General features: G+C 44.2%; 5 protein-coding genes and 1 long non-coding RNA gene across 11 annotated transcripts; 3 read left to right on the plus strand and 3 right to left on the minus strand.

The window, feature by feature from the left end:
• Positions 1–541: 541 nt before the first annotated feature.
• nfe2l1b (nfe2 like bZIP transcription factor 1b) lies at positions 542–8,123 on the minus strand. Of its 6 annotated transcripts, none has more exons than XM_030339960.1 (6): positions 8,004–8,123; positions 5,986–6,827; positions 4,908–5,129; positions 4,515–4,565; positions 4,185–4,397; positions 542–3,916 (listed from the first exon to the last, which is right to left on the minus strand). In XM_030339960.1, the coding sequence occupies exons 2-6, from the start codon at positions 6,541–6,543 to the stop codon at positions 2,546–2,548; spliced, it is 2,415 nt and encodes an 804-aa protein (XP_030195820.1). In that variant the 5' UTR covers positions 6,544–6,827; positions 8,004–8,123; the 3' UTR covers positions 542–2,545. The 6 variants fall into 6 exon arrangements, with proteins under 6 accessions (XP_030195820.1, XP_030195819.1, XP_030195818.1 ...); XM_030339959.1 differs by having other exon boundaries at positions 7,932–8,101; XM_030339958.1 differs by having other exon boundaries at positions 7,888–8,101.
• LOC115531064 (uncharacterized) lies at positions 7,502–10,031 on the plus strand. Its single transcript, XR_003973838.1, has 2 exons — positions 7,502–7,636; positions 9,217–10,031. It is a non-coding gene; the product is annotated as an uncharacterized LOC115531064 (long non-coding RNA).
• cdk5rap3 (CDK5 regulatory subunit associated protein 3) lies at positions 8,564–13,019 on the minus strand. The gene is made up of 14 exons (XM_030340012.1): positions 12,864–13,019; positions 12,553–12,598; positions 12,321–12,452; positions 12,140–12,240; positions 11,671–11,719; positions 11,352–11,530; positions 11,027–11,163; positions 10,590–10,734; positions 10,329–10,436; positions 10,160–10,238; positions 9,943–10,031; positions 9,235–9,440; positions 8,872–9,043; positions 8,564–8,681 (listed from the first exon to the last, which is right to left on the minus strand). The coding sequence occupies exons 1-14, from the start codon at positions 12,867–12,869 to the stop codon at positions 8,616–8,618; spliced, it is 1,515 nt and encodes a 504-aa protein (XP_030195872.1). The 5' UTR covers positions 12,870–13,019; the 3' UTR covers positions 8,564–8,615.
• Positions 13,020–14,086: 1,067 nt separating this feature from the next.
• prr15lb (proline rich 15 like b) lies at positions 14,087–18,284 on the plus strand. The gene is made up of 2 exons (XM_030340072.1): positions 14,087–14,352; positions 17,019–18,284. The coding sequence occupies exon 2, from the start codon at positions 17,118–17,120 to the stop codon at positions 17,472–17,474; it is 357 nt and encodes a 118-aa protein (XP_030195932.1). The 5' UTR covers positions 14,087–14,352; positions 17,019–17,117; the 3' UTR covers positions 17,475–18,284.
• Positions 18,285–18,753: 469 nt separating this feature from the next.
• pnpo (pyridoxamine 5'-phosphate oxidase) lies at positions 18,754–21,291 on the minus strand. Its single transcript, XM_030340045.1, has 7 exons — positions 21,087–21,291; positions 20,622–20,746; positions 20,440–20,539; positions 20,306–20,359; positions 19,999–20,127; positions 19,797–19,867; positions 18,754–19,563 (listed from the first exon to the last, which is right to left on the minus strand). The coding sequence occupies exons 1-7, from the start codon at positions 21,249–21,251 to the stop codon at positions 19,398–19,400; spliced, it is 810 nt and encodes a 269-aa protein (XP_030195905.1). The 5' UTR covers positions 21,252–21,291; the 3' UTR covers positions 18,754–19,397.
• A 320-nt stretch (positions 21,292–21,611) lies between these two features.
• On the plus strand, positions 21,612–25,357 carry mrpl10 (mitochondrial ribosomal protein L10). The gene is made up of 5 exons (XM_030340048.1): positions 21,612–21,696; positions 22,244–22,416; positions 22,820–22,984; positions 23,745–23,889; positions 24,304–25,357. The coding sequence occupies exons 1-5, from the start codon at positions 21,657–21,659 to the stop codon at positions 24,549–24,551; spliced, it is 771 nt and encodes a 256-aa protein (XP_030195908.1). The 5' UTR covers positions 21,612–21,656; the 3' UTR covers positions 24,552–25,357.
• The last annotated feature ends 902 nt before the right edge of the window (positions 25,358–26,259 follow it).

Here is a 26,259-nt window from a genome sequence, read left to right on the forward strand (position 1 = left end):
TGGAGGAGAAAGGGATTGTACTCCGGGAGCTGAGCTGCCGGACTGCCGCCGAGCTCCCCCCGCCGGAGCTGTTGGACAGTTCAGCTCCCGGAGTACACCCAACGGAGCTGTCGCCTCGGCGGCAGTTCAGCTCCCAGAGTTCACCCTGCTGCCGGACTGCTGCCGAAGCTTCTGCGGCAGTCCAAAGGTGGCAGTCCGGCAGCTCAGCTACAATCCCTTTCTCCTCCATGTCTCCTCCTCCGGAGTCGCCAAGCTCCCCCCGCCGGAGCTGCTCGTCCGCTGGTCAACAAAATCTTAGCTATGCTCTGGCTGGAGGGGGTCGGGGAAGTGGGAGGAAATATTCAAATGTGCCCACCGAAAAACAACACCCCAAATCCCGGGAAAAGTGTTGTTTTCATAATATGTCCCCTTTAAAAGTCCTCCAGGAAATAGATTCCTAAGCAATGGTTAAGCAGTATATCACAATCTTGTTGACATTTGAGATTACAACGGAATTCATGTTAACAGTTCAATTATGAACATTACTGAGACTGAAGCAAAGTCACGGTTGAAAATAAAAACACTTTATTAAATCAATAAAAATAATCCCAGATTGCCAGCAAACATTTTTTTAAGTAAAACAAGGAGAGAAACTACATCCAAACTCAAACCGGGGGGTCAGAGGGACATGGAGACATGAGACTACGGAAAGGTCTGACAAACACAAACATGGAAATATTTACAGACGAACAAGACGACTGAAGCAGTGCGCTAAGATACTAAGTAACTCAATATTTGTGTTGGAGTGAAACGACAAACTTCCTTGATACCATATTGAATGAGTGCTTCCAACATTATCTCCCTTCAATACATTTTCCCCCCATCTTTCATTGCTGTAAATTGCCATTTTCAGCCATGTATGTTAAATTGTAACAACTGCCATTTTATATGGGGTGACGAACAAGAACTGACAGACTCCATTCAAAATGACAAATAATAGCACTTTTGCTTTGAGAGTAAGGTTAACTTCTCCAAACCTCAAGGTCAAGATATGACCTTGTCAAATAAAAGGCATTCAAAATAAAGTGTCCACTACAAACATTTGTCTCTTTCTTTAGCTATCTCATAAATAAATAAGTTAGGGGGTATGTTGTCAGAAACAAAATAAACAATTTATTTGCAACAGCAGTGTACCTTTCAGAGGAAGGCAAACTAAACCAGTTGCCTTTGAAACTGAACAGGAAATTGCCAGAAAAAAACTTCATTTGGATTAATTTACTACAAACAAATTAAGCCAATGACAAAACAAGTTACCCAAAACTGTGTGTTATTGATATGCATTCAGCACAATCGTCGTTGAAAGCCAATCCAAGTCCTCTCTGGTAACATTAATTCTGGTAACAAACACACTCCTAAAACACACTCCTAAAAGGCCAGACAGTGTTCAATTCAACAGGAGGGGTAGTGGACTGTTTTTAATTTTTTTGTCGATAGAGATGATGAAGCTAGACCTACAACCTTGCTTATACTACAGATTATGAACATAATGCAAGAGCCATTGCTGACTGCAGCTCCCACCTCACAACCTGCAGTGGAGGACAAAAGGCAAGGGAGTCACTGCAAAATGCATTAAGCCAAGCCTTTAAAAGGACAAAGTACAGTGCTATGTATAAGTATTTGGAATCTGAAACATTTCCCAATGCAGTGTGCCTCCACCCCAAAAGGTCCATCACCTCCTGTCACCAAACTCGCCTCCTTCTCCCTGGTCTGTGGCCAGCCCAATAACACATGCTCCACCTCTTCGATTTCCGCCAGCAGTATCCCACCTCTATGCATAACCAAACCAAAACCGTCCAGTCCAGAATATCTGCCATACAAACCCATTGAATTAGTGAGGTTATTGTCTAGAGAGAGCAGGTGAGGTGCACCTTGTAACCTTTGATTAGTAACGGTGTTGATAGTGATTTCATCCAAAATATGGACCTTCTTTAGCCTTTGGTATCTAAAACATTCTTTAGCCTTTCTTGGCCCGGGCATTTGGAGCTGGCAAGCTTCAGTGATTGAAAAACCAGCGGAAACCAGTTGGTATGCACCTGTATGATGCATAGATACTCATCCATCCATCGATCCTTGGTGGCCGTGTTCCGTTCCAACCTTCTGTTTCCTTGAGACAAGTCCTTTCGTTCTCGTTCTGCACGATGGCACGGCTGTCCCATTCTGTGGTTTTGGTGGCAAAAGGTTGAGAGCAAATCGAATCTTCCAGTCGCTCGGTTAGGTCCTTTCATACCCTCCTCATCCTTGTTTGTTCCTTTTCCCTCAAACCAAACTAATTATATATCAGTAGTCAAGTAAAGAACTTCTGCTTCAAAGTGGTTTCCGGGAAGAAAGCAGGAACAAAGAGAAACGTGGGAAACAACTAATGCTGGGAGAGTAGCCGACAATGCTGTTTTATCTTCTTCCTTCTCGCCAGAATCTCCTCAAAGAAATAAAGAACCGTCCCGCGTCTGCAGAAATCTTTCCTATTGGTTTTAGCAAAGTGAAAGAAAAAAAAGCAGTGTCCACAAGCTCACTTTTTCTTGTCCTTTTGTTTTTTCTCGGGCTTCCGGTTGGGCTGGGCGGCGGCGATGCTGCGCGGCATGATGAGCACGCTGCCGTCGGCGCCGTACTGCAGGGAGTACTCGCTGGGGGGGTAGGGCCGGCCCTCCTCGTCTCGCAACTGGGCGAACACCACCTGGGAGAGGCTCTGCATCTTCTGCTTCATCTGCCGGAGGGAGCTGACGCACTCCATCTGCTCCTTCTGCAGCCGCGTCTTGTCGCGCCGCAGCTCGTGCACGCCCTGCTCCAGGTTCAGGATGGTGTCCAGCTTGCGCTTGCGGCAGTTCTGGGCCGCCATCTTGTTCTTGCCGCGCCGGCGGATGTCGCGGATGAGCGCCAGCTGCGCCTCGCTCAGGTGGTGCTTGGCTATGAGCTCGTTGAACTCCTCCACGGGCAGGTTGATGATCTTCTCGTTGGAGAAGGGGATCTTCATGGCCCGCGCTCGCCGCTCGTCCCGGCTGGACTGCTTGTCGAGCAGGTCCTGGGGCGGCTGCATCTTGCCGCTCTGCTTGTCCCGGACCGTCTTCTTGCCGGTGGAGAAGGGCAGCTCGGGGTGGTCGGAGAACGGCGAGGAGAGCGGCAGGTTGTAGGTGTGGTTGTGGCTGATGTTGTCGAGCTGCGGCAGGCCTTGGAACTCCTGGTAGCTCATCCGGCAGAGCTTGCTGTAGCCGGGCTGGTATCCCCCGACGGCGCCCTCGTCCGTCTCGGCGGCGGCGGCCTCGGAGTCGGTGCTGTAGCCCACAGCGCCCTCCTCTGAGAAGGTGGCCGAGGTGGAGGAGGAGGAGGCGGCGGAGGAGCACGAGGTCTCCGAGCTGCTCGGCGATGCCGGGCTGTGGCTAGAGTCCAGGGACAGACCCGAATCAGAGTCCAGCTCGTCCTCGAGCTGGGAGGTCTGGGCCTGGCTGAAGCCCTCTTCCATGGCGAGGTCCAGCAGGCTGATCTCATCCAGCATGGAGTCTTCTAGTAGGGTGCTGAACGGATCGGGCAGCACGGGAGTGGAGGTGACGTTATTAGTGCCGTTTATGAGAGGCGGGAGAAAGAGCCCAGTGAGGTTGGTGGCTCCAAAGGAGGAGTTGATGTTGGATGAGTTGCTGGAGGACAGCCGGAGCATGGTGGGCCTCGGGGCGCTGCTGGTCGCGTCCAGCTGGGGGGTGAAGAGCGGGGGGAAGTCCTGGCTGCAGCTGGGCAGAGAGGCCTGGTGAAGGCTCACATCCTGGTTTATCAAGGTGGAGCGGGAGGACGGGCCGAAGGTTGCCATCGGGGTGGGCTCTGAGGCCGCTGCCTCGGGGCTGCTGGAGCTGCTGGGGCTGGTGTCCACCGAGTTGCTGTTCACCTCCATTGCCTGAATAAAAATAAGGTTTTGTCAGGGGACATGCATGAGCGCACACCCGAGCACAGCTAGCTAGACGTTTTGCTTTCTACAACAACAAAAATGTGAGGTACAACAGCACCATGAAAAATGTTTCGATGCGCAATGATTGTTCGATGCGCAATGACGGTGGCACTTTATGTTCCAATTAGTCAGATCGCCTATGCTAATTAGGATAGAGGAATGTATCAGTTAATCCAGACGGATGAACCCAAAAATGTAAAAACCAAAAAGAACAGACCAATACCTGGAGCTCCATGATGGCCATGATGTCCTGCCACTGCTGCTCAAGGTCCAGCTGTGGCTCAGCATGGGGCAGGGGAGGAGCTAGGGGAGGAGCCAGGGGAGGAGCCAGGAGAGGAGCCAGGGGAGGAGCCAGGGGCAAACCCTGTGACGTTGAGGGAGCCTCTTCATTGGCTGTCCCGATCTCTGGGGCGACAACCGGTGCGGGAAACTACCAACACAAAGCAATATTGTGTGATGTTGTGCGTCTTCTGCCGCACAAAAACAACACGCTACATGCGTTAATAGGATGATGTGCATGTGGTGGATTATGGTTGGTATTGTTTACTTCAGACTCTTCTCCGAAAGGGAAGGTGGCTTCCAGCAGCCTCAGACATTCCTGAAAAGACAAGGATGTCTGTGAACCACGGCAGCTTAGACAACAGAGGAGGATGTAGGATGAACCGTCGTATATTTAAGATTCATTTAGATGGCTCATCGAGAGAAAAAGGAACTAATATACCAATAGCAATAAGTATGCAGGTGGTGTTGTCGTAGGATCTGTACAGCACCAGTGAGCAGATGAAGGTGCACCTTCACCTAGTTTTGTGACTTTGGGCAATGTTTCAAATCCACTGGTGAACCTATAATCTATCAACCCCCCTCATTTCCTTAATACCACTCAACCTCCACCACGACCACACCCATCTGCATCATGATGGAGTCCTGTTCAGAGACCAACCTGCTCGGGGATGCTCTCCCCGGTCTCCCCGTCCACGGGCGAGGCCTCCTGCAGGTTCACCCCATTCCTCCAGCTCTCCTGGGCCTCACGGCCTTCTTTGCTCTCCTCCGGGCGGGGCTTCTCCTCCTCACTGTCTTTCTGCCGGTGGCTGTAGTTAAACACTTCTCGACCTGCACCAAGGTCAATGTCCTGCCTCCACAGGATGTCAATCAAATCAATGTCCTATGAAAAGACAGAACACAGGACGCCACCACGTCAAACTATTGTAGACACGGACAACACATGCGGCTTCCTATTCGCCTAGGGGACTCAACTACTCGCGATAAACTAAGGTTAATGAAAACTCATATCATGGTGTTACAGGCCTGCACATTAACACTCATCTCGATCACATGATGTACTCCATACAAATGGAAAATTACTAACTTATAGAGGTTGCATTACAAAGCGGAACTTTTACAAATAAGTTGAACAGCTCATGTAACAGGCCTATTGGTCAGCTGACGCAACCATAGCTGAATCTCTTAGCTACAGTGTCAATCATGTGACCAAAATGGGGCTCCAGTACACTACAAGTCTGGACAAAATGTCTTAAGAGTGGGCCACAACTGAACTGCATTAATAAGGCAAAGCTGGGAGCATTGAGGAACGAATTAAAAGACATTGAACAGTCAAGAAATAGATGCTAACAAATTTGATATAATTTACATTTCACAGTGGCAACTAAGAATTGTCCTAGCCATGGCATAATTAATCAAACAATCAGTGGGACCAAATCAATAATCACTATTTAAAAGAGTAAAACCTTCATCAATGAACAAGACTACCCAGCTAGTTGTCCGAAGATCTTGTAATATAATAATAAGAATCCCACTCCTATTACACATCAAATGTAAATGCCACACCAAATGATATACATGTTATAATATCCCATGGTGTGGCTGAAAACAACCCTTAACATTTGAGTAAACCCTCAACAGTGATTCATCCCTCCTCCCAGGGATCCATCGGATGATGCTGCTTTACACGAAGCCTCTTCCTCCCTTGTGTTAAGATAAAAGGTGTGGCGTGGCTGTACCTCTTTTGTGAGGTCATCGTTGCCGTCCCGGGTGCCCTGTTCCTGGGAGTGCTCAGGGGCCACGGCCCCCAGACTGCTGTCCGCTGCGATTGGGTTGTAAGTGGATTCAGGTGCCCCACCTCCTCCCCTCATGGCCGGGGTAACGTCAGGGCTGCTCAGGTCCTCCAGGCCGGCCCCATTGTCCAGGGTGATACTGGGGCTCGACTGGCTGGCGGCAGATACCACAGTCTCTTGGTCGCGGTGCACGAGCCAGGCGTTGAGCTCGGTGCTGGGCACAGAGAGGCGGTCCAGCTGGCGCACCTGGTTCAGTAGCCGGCGGGTGGTGAAGAACTGGTCCAGGTCCACACTCTTTGGGTGGATGCCATAGCCGTCCAGCGTGTTGCGCAGGTTGTGGAACTGGGTCTGGGTGTAGGCGGAGGTAGGGCCCAGGATGATCTCCCTCAGAGGGGGTAGCTGGTTGCTCAGGTAGGAGTCAACGTCCACACGCACCCCAATGAGACTCAGAAGGATGGTGAACTGAATCAGGCCCTCTGTGAAGTACTTTTTCAAGTAAAGCATTTCTTTACAAAGGAACAAAGGGTGAAATTAAAAATAAAAAAACAAAAAACGGGGCCACTTCAAAATAGTAATTTCTGTACTTCAAAGTGCAGTAAAACCAAGAAGAAGAAAATAAATAAATAATGGTTTTGGACTTTTCTGCGTGACAGAGGGTCTACAGCTTTTGTTTGCCAGCTGAAATGAGTTTGGAAAGTGAATAGGTTCCAGAAGGATATGTCCCCTGCAATAAGTGTCCAACAGGCAGAGAAGGCTTTGTTCTTCATAAGGTCTTCATCATTTTATACCTAAGGAAAGTGAAACAGAGTACATATATTAGTCTAACATTATTGTCCACATTTAGCCAACATATCATGTAATACAACTGTAATGTTCTGGAATAAAAATTGCTATATATTGCACCACAATATAGTCGTAGCTAACAGTTAATAACACTTGCATTACACACATGCTATTTAAAAATAATAATAATGTAAGTAACGTAAGCGACTTGCTAGCATCTCTGAAATGTTGCATCCTCCCATGGCGAGAAGAGAAAACCGCAGCGCTCTTTTAATCTCGAACATTTATCTTTCCAAGTAATATATACATTTAAGAGATGAAAGGATGGCGAGAATCACCCCGCCCTAGATAGGACGGCTATCTGTATTTGGTGCTGCTGAAGGTGAACGTGGGAGCCTCGGATACTCACTATAAACGACAACCACCTATCGCAGGGAGGGTTCCTCCCTCCCGGTGCACAGCTGCGCCTATCTGTGTCCTATTAACATTAGCTAGCTAAAACATAAACTACCACCACATTGCATTTCTATAGAAGTGCTTTATTATTTATCACATTAACAACGACCGATGCCATGTCTGGCAGTGGCCACATCAATTAACTTGGAATGGGGTTTGTTTTGAAAAAGGTGCGTGCTTCTTGCGATTTTCATTATCTACTTCCGCTGTAGCTAGCATCAAACAATCTCCCTAGCAACAAGTGGTGAAAAAATAAATGACAGATTAGCAATCCAGTCGCAGAACGAGAACACGTTACCGACACGTCACTCTGGGCCGGCTCTACCAATACGAACGAGGCGGAGGAGGGTCATCGAGTGTAAGAAAATGCTATGTGCTAAACTATTGAGGACTAAACACAAATGTTATTAGTGAGCCTGACATGCAAAAATGCATGTTTATTTAATTGTGTATTTCATACACAAAGAGGTTATACGTCGCTACATGACATCAAACTGTCATTAATATAACCCTTGTCAATAAGAAGTAAACTGTCTATAGCCATGCAGCCCATCATTGAAAGAAGCTTTTTATGTTTGCGCATTGACAACCCATTAAATGTATACTTACGCACGAGCTTGCGACTTTGTTATCTTGCCCACACGTATGCCCACCTTTCGAGATCGTCAACAAATTCCTGGACCACAAAAAGCTCGAGATAACAGCTTAACACAATGTTATCCTACCTTTCCACATTGATTGGCCCACCATGACTTGCAAAATGGCTAGCTCGCTAGCCTAGCTTCGGAGCGCCGCTTGACACAAAACACGCTGTCAAAGAGCATGCGTAGAACATTCTAGTGCCAAGCTCCATCACCCGGCTCTGGGTGATAATAATAACTAGAGGGATTTTCCAACAGTTGAATAAAACAATATCAGGTTTTTCAGTCAATAGACTTCTGCTGGTTTATTTTGCGGTGATAACTATAGAATACATTAACCAGATGGTCACCCCACCCAACAACTTTCTAAAACGCTTAATTTCCCCTCCTTTAACACCACCTAATTGGTAAAACAGCGTCTGGAGTATTTTAACCTATAACACATGCTGGATTTATCATGTTACCATGAATTACTATATTGTTACTTATTATTAATTAATAAGATAATTAATTGAAAAGCACATATGATGTGTTTGTAATCACTTACTAAACGTATGTATAATCCAAGTTGTGACATCTGCACACCATTGCGTGATATGAAAAGCAATAATGAAACCACACCAAATTCACAAATGACTTGAAGATGACACATTAAATAAAACATTTATTTGCCAAACGACATGAGACATCTGCAAACTACACATTCACCCCCATCAGGTTTACCGGTCTGTTGTTGTATCGCTTTGAAATGTCTGCTTCAATCTGAAAAAAGATTTGACAAAACATGGTTAATATGAGAAAAGCAAAGGTTAAGGAATTAACATGTTTAGGTTACATTTATTTAACCTAAAAAAAAAATGTCATTCATTATGTTCAAATGAAAATACTTAGTGTTATTATCACTTAAAGTAATAGCTAAGGAATCAGACATTAACAAAGAAAGGTAATTTACCAGTTTCTGAAGCTCACGGGTGGTTTTTGCCAGCAGGTCGATACGGGGTTCCAGCTTGGCCTGTTCTTCCAGAGCTTTCTGCCTATTATCAGCCATCGTGGCGCGTTTCAGAACCAAAATGTCCGCCTGCTTCAGCTTCTGTCTCAGTGTCTCGGACACACGCTCAACATACCTGGAGAAAACGCAGAATCCCACTGAATACAAAAAGTAACACCTTGAAAATAGCTTTTTCTTGGTCATTGTAACAATATAGGTTACAGATATGAAGAATACTTCTTCATATTCATTGAATAACAGACAAGACATTACTTGTGTGTGTGCGTGTTGCTATCCATCTAACGGTAGGACATTGAAGGAGCGGACCTGGGTGAAGCCAGAATCATGAAGAGGTGCTGCATCCTGAGGGAGGTCAGCCGCCTCAGGAGGTCGGACACCACTGCCTGCAGGTCCTGGATGTGGTCCCGGGTCTGGCCTTGGATGATGGTGGGGGCCAGCTGGAACTGGCTCATGGCGACCACGTCGGCGTTCTCGCCCATTTCGCTCAGCCTCTGCGCCAGGAAGGTCTCCAGCTGGGGTAAACAAACACAACAGACTTGTCTGGATATGCATCTGGAATGAGTTTGAAATTAAGTACCATCAAGACACGTCTGTTCACGGCTGTTGTGAATGGTGGGCTATGGAAGTAATTCATAAGATTTGAGTAAATTAGAAACAATATTAATATTTCTTGAATCTATTGTTTCACTGAAATGTATTGCTTTAATTCCATTTTTGTTTGTTTAGTGCTTTGTCTGTAATCAGTGTTAATATAATATTGCATTGATATTTGTATTTAGGCTTCATGAGTCAATATCATTTTCACAAGCTCCTATCTGTAAGCCCTTGTTCTACTTCTATTGAACACAGAATGTGTTCTTTATAATAGGATTCTCAACGGCATTGTTGAATTCAGTATGAATTGTGAAACGATGCAAATTGTTAAGGCAATTGAATGACATTCCCACCAAGTGAAATCTATCACATTATGTAAATATGTGTGTAAGCTATATTCATAAAGACACTGATGATGACCTCCATGAGTTCATCGATGAACTGGTTCCGTGACTGAGGGTTCTCCAGAATCGTGAGGGCATCCTCTCCCCTTGCAACACCCTCTGGACCTAAGTAAGACCACAATTTATCCCCAACTGTCAGACCAATTATGGTGTATGTGCATTACATAAAATGAACAGAATTATAAGTACAAATATTTAATTTGACCTTACAAAACAAAACAAAAAGTACTTGCAGTCAGTTCCGCCATCTAATACTTCAATTTCGATTGGCGCTTCTCCACTTTCGCCCCAGTCAATGCCACCTTCATCGTCCTGAATAGAGCCAAGAGATATCATATTATTATCTCACTGAACAGTTTTCTTAAAATATTGTTTATTCCATTGAAAGAACGTTTTTTGCACCTTTGAGTCAGAATCCAAACTTATTCCCCAGTCCACTCCATCCTCAGCCGTGATACCGAAATTCACTTCCTGAGTTTCTGTTCCATCGCCAAAGTCACCCCAGTTAATCTATTAAGGTTAAGGTTATTCTAGATCAGTTTTTTTTATTTACTTTCAGTTTTACAGTAGGGTACATTCTGCCATTACTTAGGAAGCCACAGCCTTCCATCTGCAAAATGTATTTTTACAGTCCCAAGTTAATAAAGAAGCTGTGAGACTCACCGTTTCCTCGGTGACCGTATCAGCCGGGGCCTCATCCATTACAGGCTTATCCACGACCACAGGAGCGTGGCCGGTCCTCCACTCATAGAACGTTGTGTTACCTTTCTTCTGGGCAAACGTAAGTAAAGGCAGGACTGGCTCAGACCTGAGAACAAGCAGATTGGAAAACAAGAGATACACATTCATATAAGAAAGAAAAGCATTTAGAATTGTCTTTCTAATTTGTGGATTTTTGTCAAAAGAATCAAATCATTTTCAGTTAGGATCTGTTGTGCAACTAAAAATACAACATTAAGTCCACAGTAGCCCTTCATGTACAGTGTCCATTCCCAGTCCTAATAAAGTGGGGATGCCTCCCTGATCTTTAGATTCACTCCTGCCAGGGAGTGCGTAGATAACATGTCTTTCGTACCTCTGGAAAATGACCACATACTCACCAATCTGAGACAAAGTTTGTGAAAACAGTATAGAGTTGGATGTGCTCCTCCAGCCTTGAAGCCTCTCGGCCTGTTTCCTCCAGGACGGTGGGGAGGTCTTTGACCAGAGCTTGAAGCTCCCGAGCCACATTCTCTCCCTGGCAGAGAGTACCAATCCAACCCATCAGTACCATTCAAAATCAGCACAGAAAACCACAAATATGGAAAGTAAAATACTGTTGTATCCAACTAAAAACAAGCTATTGTGAAAACAGTGGCTTCGGAATAGCGACCCTCTGCATTTAACCGCGTGTGCCCTAAATGAGGAGATGCTCGCAGGGCTTACCGTGATGCCGTACTGTTTGCACGCTCCGTAGTAGCGTTCCCGCAGGTCGGCCGAGGAGCTCTGGCACTCGACCTCGCGCCGGGTGAGGTCCTGCTGCTGCTGCTGGGCCTTGGCCACCTGCTTCCTCAGAGCAGGGCCCTCGTAGCTAACGCTGCGGCTCAGCAGACTGGCCACCTCCGCTAGCACACGCAGAAGGGAGGAAGTGTTCACGCAGAAGCACAAACAACACAACGCTCGTATTCTATGGATGGTTTGAAGCAGCCCTGCATGCGGGTAGTAATAAGGTCTGTTTCTGTTAAGTGTCTGTTTTGTTCCTTACCCAGGTAGGCATTATCTTTCTCGTAAAGGGACAGGATTTCCTGCCAGTCCTGAAAGAATAGAATATTTTGGATAAAGATGAATCCAGAATTAACCACAGTTCACCTGACATGTGAATCTTAGTAATACTCATGGCACATTCATAGAAGGAAGGACTTGTGTTTGAGATGGATATGTGTCCCGACACATATATTATTTTATTGGATCACGTATTGATCCCATTCCAAAAGATTAGGTAGATTGCAAACCATATGGTTTTCAGAATTCGGGATTTGTAACAGACCTCGGATAATATGCACAAGATCCACATGGATTTCCTTGGCTTACCCAGAATGTTACATCGTTTTTTTGAATAGATGTTTCATTCTAAAAACGTTACCAGGTGTGTCATTGTATTGCTCAACACTTGTGTGTGATGAGTCACATGTGGGGCTACATACAGACATGCATTTTGTGAGAATTCCGCTCACCTTCATCCTTTGAGAAGAATATCTGCCAAAGATATTCTTGGAGGAAGCCTCTGTTCCCTTCAGTATCTCCACAATCCTCACGCAGTGGAAGTAGTGGATGTCTGGTAATGAAAATAGCAAAATTAGACTTCCAAATTGATTGATGGCATTGATCAAAAATGGGATTCAAATAAAAACCCACAGGAGCCAGCAAGCAGATGCTTTATTTCTTCATTTTCTGGCATGTCTTGGATGGCAGTGTTGATCTTCTTCCGAATCTCCATGACTGAACTTTGCCATTTCAGATTACAATGTCGTCGATCGACTAGCCAATCTGTGGACAGGGGATGAGAATTACCCATTATTATCACATACAAAAAGTATTGTGAAATATGGGTTTTTGTCATGTTACACTAAGTGTTGTGAATTCTCACCCACAAGCTTGCTGGTTTGTATGTCGATAGGAATGTTTTGTATATTCTGTGGGGGAATAAATATAAGTATTGAACGTCACATGAAACATAATAAAACATGACGAGGATCATTCAAACAGCGCATCAAAACAGCTTTGGACAACATTTCCTTTTAAGCAATTATTAACTGTTTTTAATAATGCAGAATAAACTTGCATCAAACTTTATATTTCTGTCACTGTGTGACAGTTAGCTATCAGGCTACTTGGCAAGTGTCCACGCTAGAAGATCTTACAATAAAATAAAATAAAAAATAATAGGTTTCCATTTACCTCCATCTTTTCTTAAGTTGTAGGTAATTCCGATTTTCTAAGTGTACATTTTTGTAATGATTTCACTGGTGTAGATGTATATTCTCCACAGCTGGTTTGATCTTTACACTATTTACACGATTTGACACGTTAGACGAGCAGAAGCCAATAGGAGCAAGGGGTGTTAACCTCTTACCGTAGAGTATCCAATGATACGTTGCGATGCTGAGCGTCTTGTCTCATTGGTCACTAATAGTTCCTGTTTGACTGTGTTGAAGCGATACCTTACCGCTAGACGGCAGTATAATCATGTCATAAACACATAAAACACATTATTATAATGTTAAACTTAATGTACTAATGTACTCACAATATCAAAGATTATAATAACACAGATATTATTATTTTGTTGTCTTCCTATCATCATCGTTATGATGATAATTATTATTGTTGTCATTATTATTATTTTTATTATGCCTGATGTTTCTTCGTCAAGTAGGCCTACAGTCTCGTCACAGTTCAATGCTACAGCTTTGAAGTCCTCAATGTGAATTTCTGCTGCTTCTCCATTACTCACTTTTTAAAAATCCCAGACGCATTCAGCCATGAGAGAATGCAGGTGGAGTTCCAAGTTTTAGTCCGTTTCATCTGTTTCCAAATGTTAAAATAAATTGAAACATTGGTATGCCTTCACTTCAAACGTGTCCCAATTTAAGCTGATTTGATTGTTACCTAAACTTGCAAATCAGGTAGCCACTCAGCCTCGGGGATTTAACCACCCCATGCAAAATATGAGGATCACTTTCTCCCATTCTGATGACCTTTCAGTTTGTGCCTATGCTTGTTTATGAGCGATTTGTCTTTTTCTATTGAATAAATACGAGTTGTGGTGTGATGATGAGACACATCCACCCACACATCCACCCCCCCCCCCCCCCCCCTCACACACACACACACACACACACACACACACACACACACACACACACACACACACACACACACACACACACACACACACACACACACACACACACACACACACACACACACACACACAACCACTCAACACGGATAATGTTAGTCTAAAAATATTTAATGTAGAAAGCTGTGTGTCTTCTTGGTTGACACTGTTTGTGGTCCGGAGGCCTGGATTGTGAGGGGACCTGGGAACCTGAATAGAGCTGGGCTCCTATCATCACATGCCCTGCGCTGGGCGGGCTCTAGGTGTGTGTTTGAGTAGGGTGTGTTGTAGTGAGGCTGTGACCACAGAAGGGACAATGAGAGTAGAGTGAAACTCAATGAGGACAAAAAAATATCCAATGAAAGAGATAATGGACCTCTGGCCGATCAGTTGAAACTCAGAAGTAAAGGGACAACTTCTGAACAAGACCGAAAGAAGAGGTTAGTAGAGGTTGTAGGAGTTGAATTACTTCTCAACATGGTGGGGAAGTTCTATGTCTGATCGCATCGTCTTCGGCTAAACCGAAGCCAGGTCATCATCAACCAGGTGAGAATCACATCTGATTTAACCCTCAAAGATGATGCACTATAAATTACTCTGAACACATTCATCATCAATATAGGCTGTTCTGTGGTCTGTAATCTGTGGGTCATGCTGTACAATCCCAAATATATACACTGCTATATAATACAGTGTGTACACATGTTTTATAATGCACTGTTTTGTAGAGATCAAGCACGGTTTTGGAGCAGCAAAATATTACAATGTACGCATACAGACACAGACATGACCTTCGTCTTCTCAAACAATGGACACAAATAATGTGCCCTTGATAGACTATGATACAGTATGTAGTCTGAATGAGAGTGGGATCTTTGCTCAATTGTTCAAACATGCAATTCAAATGAGATACTTGTGAGACCTTCCTGTGTCTGGCTATCAAGTGATTTTATAATTATTATTTTATAAGCTTAAAATAATCATTCAAATAGTTATAATTCCAAACATATTCAAGAAATATTCAAGAAAAAGACGTGATGATATTAATCCTTATTATTACTACAGACTTGAGTTGGGTAATATTCAGTTTGAAAACACTATATGGGATACCTATATGACCAGCTGGTGGACCATGCTAAAACAGACCCGGGTGAGAGACTGAGAGACTAATAAAGGTAGCTCGGTAACGGGGAACGCACATGGCTAGGTGCCCTTGGACCCTCCTTGTTCCAGCCTGAACCGAACGGAGGGGCCGTGCACACGGTTAGCCATTTCTTTCTCCCAGACACGATCTTTGAGGCTGTGTAAGAGTTACTGGGCAAACACATAAAAGAACACATAGTTACTTATTAAGAAGAACTATGGAGGGCCTCGTTTATGTCAACACCACTGTTTGTCTCAAAGGTCACGTCCAAGTTAAACACAGTGGGGGGGGTTGTCCACGGGCCCCGGAGCTGAGCATGGGCCTCAAGCAAGACTTTTTGGACAAATCCTGTATGAAAGTGAAGCGAAGCTAAAACACAACAAGGAAAAGACAAAACTGCAGACACTGGGGTGAGGGACCCAGTTAACAAAAGGTTCCCCTAAGTGTCGGTAAACAGCAAAGTACAAAAAATATGAGTGATGTATTTATAACCAAATATGATAAGAGAACACAGAAATGACTTCTATATTTGTCCGTTGTTAATGAACATGGCTGTGATCAGAATCCAATCAACACAGACCTGAACATATTTTATCAGTTGTTTGCCATGCCATATGCAAAACAACGCTGCTCCAATGGCTGGGAGCTCCACCGTCAGATAACCCTGATAAGTGTTTCTATAAAAGGTCATATGTATTTGCATTGCATATTCCCATGATACCACTGCCATGCAAAAGGCAGCCCCAATCCAAGCAACATCAATATTGCTTGATGTATCTAAATCATGAGAGTGGTACAAATGTATTGTTTATTGTTGTAAGCTGTTGATAAATTGATTATTTGTAGTCTCATAAAAATTCCTCCTATCCTCTTTGTTCCCGTACACACATTATTCAAACCTCTTTATCTCACATCATCCGGTATCCCATCTAGTGGTTATCATCACACAATGTGGAATTATAGTGCCATAAGGAAATGACCGTGACCAAAAAGATCTTGAGCAACACACATCTACAGTATGCTGACAATGCAAGATACCATCCTGGATGGTTGTGAACAGACAAGGACTTTAACCTCCACCCATCCACTCTTAGGGACTTAGACAGCTGATCCCAAACGCAGCAGGGTAGCTGTTGATTCCTGTTACCCCAGGGCCGCTGCTGCCGTCACGACGTCAGGCGTGGTGTGGTTGTGTGTTGGACCAGGCCTCTCACCGGGCTGATGGGCCGAGCTCGTATCAGATCACATAGGGGAGACAGGGGATACTCTCCCAGCGCTCATTAATTTATCACCTCCCCGCAGGGGGTCAGGTGTCCCACCTCCCTTAAGTTGCGCTTACTAATCACTGATACGGGGCGCGGGGATACAGAGGAGAGTGCAGTCAGCCATTAATGTATGTGTCTTGGGGCTAACTGACCTGCCACTGGCCCGCTCTGAAAGAATTGTACAATTAAACAGAAATGGGGAAAAAATAAATTGCTTTTTCCATCACAAGAGGAAGATGGGAAACTATTATTATTACATATTATATTCACTTTACTTTAGAGTTGCTTCATTGTTTGAAGTTGTTTTATGCGTGAAATATAGTGTGCTATTAATGATGCATCAAATGTGGTTTGATTTCTGTTTAGCTGATGCTTTCAGCTCAAAGGGTTGAAGAGCAGTTAGGAGTTAGGCATCTTGCTCAAGGAACCTCACAGGGGGACTGCAGGCAGCGGGGTTCAAACCCAGAACCCTTCAGCCGGCCGTCACCCTGACTACCTGACTATCCTTTTATGTCCAACGAGATCTCAATGTCATATTAATTATGTATTCACATTCGAGAGTACAAAAGTAACATGATATGAGTATATCTAATAATGCTTCTCAACATACTGGTATATTAAAAGGGTATGGGACTTGATCTAATTAATATTGTTGGAAGGTATCTGAACATAAGACCGTAATGTCTGAATCATATGCTCTCTTTAATAAAAGTCTCTCTCTCTCTCTCTCTCTCTCTCTCTCTCTCTCTCTCTCTCTCTCTCTCTCTCTCTCTCTCTCTCTCTCTCTCTCTTCCCATGTCCAGCAATCGCCCCCCCAGACCCCGGCCCCTTCCACCCCTCCCCAGAGCCTGGTCCCTTCACCCCCCCGGAGCCCGTCCAATCCACCCTCCAGTCCCAGTGCCATGGCCGACCCCAGCTGGTGGAAGCTGACCTTCACACGCAAGAAGAAGTCGGAGGCCAAGGTTCTGTACGAGATCCCCGCTGACCATGACAGCAACACGGGGAAGAAGAGCGAGCAGAGCCCCGGGAGCGGGCCGGCCCCCGGCTCCACGGGGCCCATGGACAGCCAGCTCAGCGCCCGGCTGGAGAAGATCGTGGACAAGTCGGCCACCAAGGGGCGCCACGTCAAGGTGTCCCACTCGGGCCGCTTCAAGGAGAAGAAGAAGGTTCGCTCCACGCTGGCAGAGAACCCAAACCTCTTCCCCGAGCACAGCCTGGGCAGCGAGAACCAGAAGAACACCAAACACACTGAGAAGTAGTGATCTTACCCACACTCACTCACTCACACACACACACACACACACACACACACACACACACACACACACACACACACACACACGCACACACACACACACACACACAGGTAGAGACACAAACACAGAGGCAGAGACACAAACATGCACACACAGAGGCAGACGCACACAAACACACACGGGCAGACACACACCCATATGCAGACATGCATGAGGCATGCATGTGTGCAAAGTGTGTGCGTGTTGCACACGTGACATTTCTACAATGTCCCTGGTCATAAAAGAAATGAAAGATCACAGAGAGAGATGGCTGACTAGTAGAGAAGCACAAAGCCAGCGGAACCTGGGGGCCATGAATACCCAGAACACTTTGTATCTGCACCACACCCTGCAGGGAGAGTAGCTGCTGGAGTCCCACCCACACCTTTGCAAACAAGTGACCAGCACTCACAAGCATAAAGACAGTGTGCTCAGCAGAGAGAATGAAAGTGGTGTGCTGTAAAACAGATGGTTTTCATATTCAAAGGTTTATTGAGGTGTACTGAACGTGATATGTTGAAATGAACGCCTCTCCAGACATATCGGCGGCAACATTTTTTTTTTTAATGTAATCAAATTATCTTTGTATCCTTGTATGATTTAAAAGAATCTGATTTGATAATATATAGATTCAAGATAAGATGTACTTTGTTAATTTATAATATATATATATCAATTGTTATTTAATGAAAGACCATCGAAGGTGGACATTGGCGAAAACCAAACCAAATCTGTAGCGACATTTTTGCAAAAATAAATATCATGTAAATATTCTACTGGTATCAGATTTAATGAAATGTCTATATTCTGAAAATGTTTGATTAAGATGTGGTATGGATTTGCCTTTTAGATTAATGTAACATCGCTCAAGGTTTTGAGTGATGTAAAATGGCAACCTGCTGTGTCGCAGGGTCTAAAGGTCCTCAGTGCGGGAGTGATTCCAGTATCATGGCTTATTACTGTATCTGAGATGTTTGTTGTGCGGCAGGTTGTGTTGCCATGGCGATGGTAATCGGAGATCAATATTGGATAGATTCTTGCTCTAGGTTTTGCAAATTACAGCTGATGATAATTAGTAAATAGCATCAACATTGTTAAAGATAATTATGCCATTATTATTATGGTAACAGTTCTAATGCATATATTCATAAAAACTATTCCCAATGACTTTTGTACCTTCGCTTTGAAATGGTTTTACATGGATCGTCACACTGCTGACATCTGCTGGCCAATAACAGAATTGTTCTGGTAAATCATTTTTTATTCAAAAAGTAAACAGTTTAGTCATATCGATCTCATCTTATTCTCAAAAAACACTTCATTTGTAGAATACATAAAAGCAAAGTTGGCAAAATTGACATTAACAGCGGTTTCAAACCATCTGTTAGAAGGCGAATGAATCCCAGCAGATTTAAACATTAAGACATCCAAGCCATGACGAATTTGAATCAGGAACGAGAGCTCCTCATACAGCAACATTTAAGACACTTTGTACAGTTCGGAACAGCTAATTTTGATACCAAAGGAAGAAATCCTTCACAGAGATAGTGGCATTACTTACGGTTACTATGTGACTTATTATCAGACTTTGCTCTTCTGAGTCATTCAAAGGGGCACAATCATATCAAGACAGTTCTTCAAATAAGTTAGGTTGATTTTACAATTAGTGGGAACTTTTGCCTCACAGTTTAGAACAAATACCTATCTTCTTACAGAATGCTGACCTCAAGTTACCGATAACACTCGATGATGCTAACAGGCTACCACGAATGAATCTGTGTTTTGACTCAAGTCCACTGAGGATCTGTTTTAAACCAACAGCACGGTTCTACTCAGAGGTCCCACGGGCTCTCTCCGCGGTCGCCTGCCCGTGCAGAGAGTCTCCCCTCAGGGGGACAGCCGCTGGTACACCCAGCCGCCCTCGGCCTGGTGCTGAAAGCCATCCGTGGAGGCCTCTCCGTTGAGGGGCTTTGTGAAGACGATGCGGTCGTGGAGCCGGTTGGTCTGACCCTGCCAGAACTCAATCATGCTGGGGTTCACCATGTAGCCGCCCCTGTTGGGGAAACACAGCAACCGCAACACTGTAGGTCAATATCAATGGAGATACAATTATAAGAAATAGATAGATAGAAATATTGACAGTAAATACAAATAGATAGAGATCTCTGAACCTCAAACCTCAAAAGATTTTTTAAGAACTGCCAATATAATGATTTTTTATTTATTAATATAAATGTACAAAATGTACTCTTTGTACATTTATATTAATTAGGGAGGGAAACTTACCAATAATCTGGCATTGGCACCTCTGTGTCTTTAAACCTTTCTTCGAGTTCAGCATTTTTCTGTCTGAGGAACTGCAAGACAAGACAATTAATACAGGTTTTCCTTTAAACCGAACAACACACAACCCCATTCTTGGCTATCCTATTCAGCCATTCCAGGGATTTAGACACCAGGTGTATGAATGCAGACTCGGGGCGCGTACGTCTCTGTTGGGGACCGGGGTGCTCTGCCTGCTAACGACCGCTCCGATCTGGCTGCTCTTCGGTCGGGAGTGGAAGTAGTCACAAGAGCTCTCGAACGGGATGCGCTCTACGGTGCCCTCGATACGAATCTGGCCAGGAGCGAGAAAACAAAATCAGCCATGGGTTACATGGTAATAGGGACACATCAATGTGGGTTCACTGCCCTCAACACACAGATCGTATGGAGTGCTTATCTACTGAGTGTCCTTGATACATTACATCGTTGGGACTGGTCACAGAGGCGATTGATGTTTTAAGTTAAGATACCTGTCTGTTGAGTGGCGCCCAGTAGAAGACCAGGCAGGCATGCGGGTTGCTTTCCTGCCGACAATAGAACAGATTTAATAACATTTGAGGAGGGAATTATTTTCCCAAATTGTAAAATAAAAAAACGTGCTTACCAATTCTCCGCCCTTCCGACTCTCGTAGTTGGAGAAGAAACGGAAGCCCTCGTCACTGTAGCCTTTCAGCAGCACCATGCGGGCCGATGGCAGGCCATCTCTGCAGAGACAAACAGAGCTTCAGGTCAGACTCCTGAAGACACACTAAAGTAGGACGTTATGAAAGGTGCTCTTGGGCTCACTTTGTTGCAGTAGCGATGCACATTGCATTTGCCTCCCCAATCTCAGGGCACTTTGTGGCATTGTCGAACCAGTCCCCAAACTGTTTAATGGGGTCCAGGTAGGCAAGTTGACTTTCCTCAAAGCACTGCATAAAAAAATAAATAAAAATTTATGAAATCCATAGGGATGCTCATTTACACACAAATGCAAGCACAAACACGCACACGCACACACACACACACACACACACACACACACACACACACACACAGTTATTTAACATAGGTCGTGGAAGCAAATAGGGCCATGTTAGGCGTTCAGCTTCGAAGGTTAAATCTGTCCTCGTTCTATTCTGAACGTTCGATTTTAGCCCGGACGTAGAGTTCAAGACTCTGCACCGATTCAATTTGTTCTTCTAGGTGACATTGGTGCAAATTTAATAAATTGCTCATACGAGTGCCAGATGTGTACAGTCATCTACTTACTTCTTCGTCTCCCTTGTATTTTTTCCTCATGTTACTGAGATCCATGGTTGAATTTGTACACAAAGTCTGACGAGATATCTTCTGACCAAACACTTTCGTGGGCTGTAAATGCTTACCAAACAAGCAAATTCTGCCCAATGCTGATCTTCTGAGTATGCGCGTCATTCTCTAGTCATTCACAGTCGCTGCTACGCTTGAAACCTAAACGGATGTTCACGTAACGGTCACGTGACTCCCGACCATGAGAAGAGGTTTGTAAGGAATTGCAATTATGTATGCCTTTAGACCTATATAGATATAGATATAGATATCTATAGATATATTACATATATTAAATATATATATATATTATATCATATATTATAAATGATTTATTTATAATTTATATTATTATTATTATTATTATTATTATGATTATGATTATTATATATATGTACAGGTCTAGAGTAGGCCTAAAATCAAAGAAAGAAATTTCGTTTAAAGTAAACATTGTGAGATGTGACACCGATGAACAACTCGGTTCAACATCGATGACGGCTGCGCGGTCTTGAATGACGCTGTACGTAAAAGATGGCGGCGACCTTGTGTGGAACGTTACTAGCGAAATCAGGTAAATCAGTTAGATTAAAACATTGAATGGCTGTCATTAATCGTCTTCAATGTATTCCTGTTAAACGCCCTTGTGTTGATATGCTATATGATGTTGGTCAGACGATTTAAACCCTTTCCGTTGCTCCAATGTCCTAGTACTTTCAGCTTCGGCATTGCATTCTGGCATGGTCGTAATTTAATCATAATAAACCCATATTAACGTATCCCTCCAATATAGGTCAAATTATATATAAAGTTTCATTGCCACTCAAAATGCATCATCGACCTGAAAGCAAATCATTCATGTTTTGGGAAGCTGTGAAAAATGCAGGCCAAACCACTGTCAATATCATGGTTTTCTATCCCTAGTTGTTTCAGACTCAACTGGTTTCTTGGTAATTTTGGTCGCTAATTATTCAAAGCATAATTTAGTATAATTCAAGTGCTGGCTACCAACTATATTTAGTAAAGAGCTGTAGTGTAATCTCATGCAAACACCCATGCAGCACCACAAACTAGCTTTCATCCCAATGTAAACCTGTTGTTACTATACCCTGTGTTTCTAGGATGGCTGCCACTGACGCAGTGTGGCCGGGTTCGACACATGTCCAAATCAGTGACCCGCCACAAGAGGCCCATGCACATTATAAAACAGAAGCTAATGGCTGTTACAGAATACATTCCTCCTAAACGGCTAGCAGCAGGCGCGTATCCATCCCAAAACAAAAAGGTGGAAGTGGTGAGTAACCAAGCCAGTTGGAATGAGATTAATCATATCGTGCCTTTTGACGATCTACTGTCTATAATGTCTCTGCCATGGCTGAGAATCAAAACATCCCCTGTGTCAACATTAGTTGTCAGCCTCAAACTCATAACTTTTTTTTACTTCAGAGCTTTGTACTATTTATCTTTATTTAGGTCTGTTATTACCAAGCAATGGTTATACTTTTCAAAAGAGCTACATCTGAGTCTGTGGAACTAGTAGCTCTGCTCTGAATATGCCAATACTTATGTAAATGATTTACTTACTTTACTTACTTACATAACGTACTTTACTTACAAATTTTCTGATAGGCTTTGATTGAAACTTTTAAGGTTTTACATGATTTGAGATTTGAATTTCTCATCACTCCTACCATCAGGAAAGCGGTCTGGTGTTGCTCTTGAAGAAGGAAGTGAAGAAGGTATTCCAGGACTGCAAGATGATTGCGGTGGTCCAGAACAACGCCAGCAACTCTGAGGACATGTTGACCCTGAGGCACCGGCTTCACAAGCACAGCCTCACCGTCAAGTTCTTCCCAAACCAGGTAGAGACCTTCCCCCGCCTCAAGGTTCACTGCTGCATATGGTTACTTGGAGAGAAGCACCCTTATGGAAGAGGGCAAGCTGGCCAACCAATACCACCAGCTGCATATAACAAGGCATTATTTTAAAGAATATTGCTGATGATCCAAAGCCATGTCAAGCGTGTTGGTCTCTGCGTTGACAGTGGGATCTGCCTATTCACTTGTTGTTGTGTCATTTTGTACCCCCTGATTTTGGTTTAGGGTTAGGGTGATTCATGCATGTTCCTTTTTCCTAAAGGTGTCATATTATATCACCCGGTGTGAGTGTGTTTAGCCCTTACGAGCCGTTCTGAAAATCGGTGTCTTCCAACACCACCTAGATGTTTGCTTGAAAGATCAGTCTCCCAGCCTACCCAGTGGACTGAAGCAAACGTTGCTCATCTATCCAGCACACTGCTAGGTGGACACGCCCAATAGTGATGTCAGAAGACGCGCATTTTTAAAACGTCATGTAACTGCTAATCACACTCACACCTGGTGGTATAATATGTCTCCTTTAAAATACTGACAGAAATAAATAATTGTATTCTACAAGCACAAATACCAGATAGAAGGATCAGATTGTTTGGTTCTGTGTCAAAGTGACACGGCTGAAATCTAAACAGTATTTGTTGGCCTTCAAACAGTTTATATAGTATTAAAACCTCTGTTCAAAGACACACATGGAGGGTTCCAAAGCTGGTTATGCATGTATTGATCCGTGGTATTCTGAATGTTTCAGGTTATGAGGTCCTTCCTGAAGGACAGCGAGTTCTGCAACATGGCCCCTCTGTTCATTGGGTCAACGGTGCTGATCATCAGTACACAGGGCAAGGTGAAGGAGATGCTGTCCACTCTGAGGGGCAGCCCACAGATGGTGCTGCTGGGTAGGTACCTCAGGCTGGCTGGATGTGCGGACGTAAAAAAAAATATCATCAGCCAGACTTTAGTTCCAGAGCGCAAAAACATCCAAAGAAAACGTTGTGTATTTCTAGATACAATGGCTTCCGTGCAAGATTTATTCAAATTTGAAGATGAATTCAAACAAAATGTTCCACTGGAAATATGCAAACTTTTACTGACCATTGGTGGTACAGTATACAACATCACGTTAGAATTTCATCTTTTGGGTAAGAAACGTAAACAAAAAAGAGAACAATAAAGGATGTGGCTCACTGTACTTGGCGCTAAACATCATTCCATTGGAATTTACGGTAGACCCAGCAGTGACGCTGTGTTAGTCTGACACCCATGAGGTACTACACCGCTAACCCCTCCCTACTGCTCCTCCCGACCCCCAGGCGCCTGCGTGGACGGCACCCTGCTGAGCGCCCAGGGCGTGCAGCACTACTCCAAGCTGCCCTCGGTCAGCGTGGTGCAGGGGGAGCTGGTCAGCGGCCTGACCCTGCTGTCGTCCCGCACGGCCTCCCTGCTCCAGCACCACCCGGCCCGCCTGTCGGCGCTGCTCCAGCAGTACGTCAGCCAGCAGGGGGCGCCGGCCGCGGAGCCACGCCCCCAGGAGTCAGAGGGAGTGGCGGCGCAGTCCTAGGGGGCTCGTTGGGCCCCGTGGGAACACTGCGGGCCTCCACCGCGCTGTGGAGGTGATCTGGTCCAAGATGGAAGGCTCACCGGGACAGGACTTGTCTAGTGCGTCTTCCGCACAGCACCGTTCTTTTGGGGTTTTATAGACTGGCGGAGGGATTTGTTGAGAAAAATACGCTACTACTACCACTCTTTAAAATGTCTGGAGTGGCTTTATGGCGCTTCAACCCCACTGAAGACATTGGTGTGCACGTCCTCATGAACATTATGGCTTCTTAAATGTTGTTGAAATGTATCTTTTTGGTTTGATTCTCATGTGGTGTTTTATTTAATGACATTAAAACCATGAGCAACACATAACTCCTGTTTTAGTGTTGCACAATAAATACTACAAAATGGGTTCAGCTTGCCCCTTTTGGTGGTTTAGCATATTAATGAATGTAAGCAAAGGAAGAATGGCAAGTTCCTAAACTAGTCCAGCCATACGTTCTACACTGATGTCTGCTTCAGAGACAGGGACAAGTTTTTTGAACACACATATTATGTTATGGCAGGGTGTATGTGTGGATGGGCTGAGCCCCGTGGGGCAAGCAGTTGATTTTGATGTCCACGTTAAGCTTCTCGGAGCAGGGGTTTTAGCCAATTCACTGGTCGTTCATACGGAACACTGGTTACCACCACTAGGGGGAGCTAAAGCTACCCTTCCAGGCTCGCTAACGAGTGGTCTGTTGCGTAGTCTCATCCACCTTCTCCCTTCTCTTGTGCTGTTGGCAAAGCTGTTAGCCGAATAAATGTCAGATCATGATCCATTTTATGATCTGACAAACATAAATTATACTCCTATCGATAATCCCTATATTATTATTGTTTGCACTGCATATTGTAGTTGGTAAGGTTAAACCTATAGTTATAAATCTGTCTACATCGGGTGGAGTGGGTGCACTTAAACTTTAACAATATAAACACTAACAATGACTAAGGTGAAATTCAAGAAGAGCACTAAACTATTATTTAGATTGGAACAGAGTCAAATTATTGTCCAGCAGTTACTGAGCCTGCCCCATTTGTTTAGTTTACTACAGGCCATATGGGAAAACAAAGAAAGGGCAGATAAAACAACAAAAGAAAGCAAATATTAAAGTAGTGAAAAACAAACAATATGTAGATTTTATTTATTGTTTATTTAAACCCTATTTACCCCTTGTGGGTCAACTGTCTATCCATATGTTCTCCAACACATAAGTTAATAATTGTGTTGTTTTCCATTTCCTTCTGGTCGGTGTTCTCTCATCCCTGTAGTTGGTAGTTTGAGTTCCTATGTTTCTATGTGTTGAGGGACCCCTAGCCCCCAGTAGATTGTGAATACAGAGAGGTCGTTAAGGAGCAGGTAGAGGTTAGAGAGTGAATTCAAAGACAGAGGTTCAGCAGCTTGCTCAAGGCAGTTACTGAGCCTGCCCCACTTCTGTTTAGTTTACTACAGGCCATATGGGAAAACAAACAGTGGGCCGATCATACAACGTAAGAAAGCAAATATAAAGGTAATGAAAAACATACAACATGTAGATTTTCCACAGTCTATCCATATGTTCTCCAACATAAATTAGTAATTGTGTTGTTTTCCATTTCCTTCAGGTTGGTATTCTGTCATCCCTGTAGTTGGTACAGGGATGGAAATTTCCATCCCCATCATCTCTCCTAAGCAAAGAACATAGCAT

This window comes from Gadus morhua, chromosome 18 (assembly GCF_902167405.1).
Source record: "Gadus morhua chromosome 18, gadMor3.0, whole genome shotgun sequence".
Lineage (NCBI taxonomy): Eukaryota > Metazoa > Chordata > Actinopteri > Gadiformes > Gadidae > Gadus > Gadus morhua.

Excerpts from the sequence above, each read along its gene's own strand:
- nfe2l1b (XM_030339960.1), bottom strand. The coding sequence starts at position 6,543 with ATGCTTTACTTGAAAAAGTACTTCACAGAGGGCCTGATTCAGTTCACC. Across the intron at positions 4,566-4,907 it reads GGGAGAGCATCCCCGAGCAG|GAATGTCTGAGGCTGCTGGA; the intron begins GTTGGTCTCTGA and ends TTGTCTTTTCAG. Across the intron at positions 4,398-4,514 it reads CTTTCGGAGAAGAGTCTGAA|TTTCCCGCACCGGTTGTCGC; the intron begins GTAAACAATACC and ends TTGTGTTGGTAG.
- cdk5rap3 (XM_030340012.1), bottom strand. Across the intron at positions 10,032-10,159 it reads ATTAGATGGCGGAACTGACT|GTCCAGAGGGTGTTGCAAGG; the intron begins GCAAGTACTTTT and ends GGTCTTACTTAG. Across the intron at positions 9,441-9,942 it reads TCATCGATGAACTCATGGAG|CTGGAGACCTTCCTGGCGCA; the intron begins GTCATCATCAGT and ends TGTTTACCCCAG.
- prr15lb (XM_030340072.1), top strand. The coding sequence starts at position 17,118 with ATGGCCGACCCCAGCTGGTGGAAGCTGACCTTCACACGCAAGAAGAAG.
- pnpo (XM_030340045.1), bottom strand. The coding sequence starts at position 21,251 with ATGACGCGCATACTCAGAAGATCAGCATTGGGCAGAATTTGCTTGTTT. Across the intron at positions 20,540-20,621 it reads TGCATCGCTACTGCAACAAA|AGATGGCCTGCCATCGGCCC; the intron begins GTGAGCCCAAGA and ends TTGTCTCTGCAG. Across the intron at positions 19,564-19,796 it reads GTGCCAATGCCAGATTATTG|GGGCGGCTACATGGTGAACC; the intron begins GTAAGTTTCCCT and ends TTTCCCCAACAG.
- mrpl10 (XM_030340048.1), top strand. The coding sequence starts at position 21,657 with ATGGCGGCGACCTTGTGTGGAACGTTACTAGCGAAATCAG. Across the intron at positions 22,417-22,819 it reads AAAACAAAAAGGTGGAAGTG|GAAAGCGGTCTGGTGTTGCT; the intron begins GTGAGTAACCAA and ends TCCTACCATCAG. Across the intron at positions 23,890-24,303 it reads CCCACAGATGGTGCTGCTGG|GCGCCTGCGTGGACGGCACC; the intron begins GTAGGTACCTCA and ends CCCGACCCCCAG.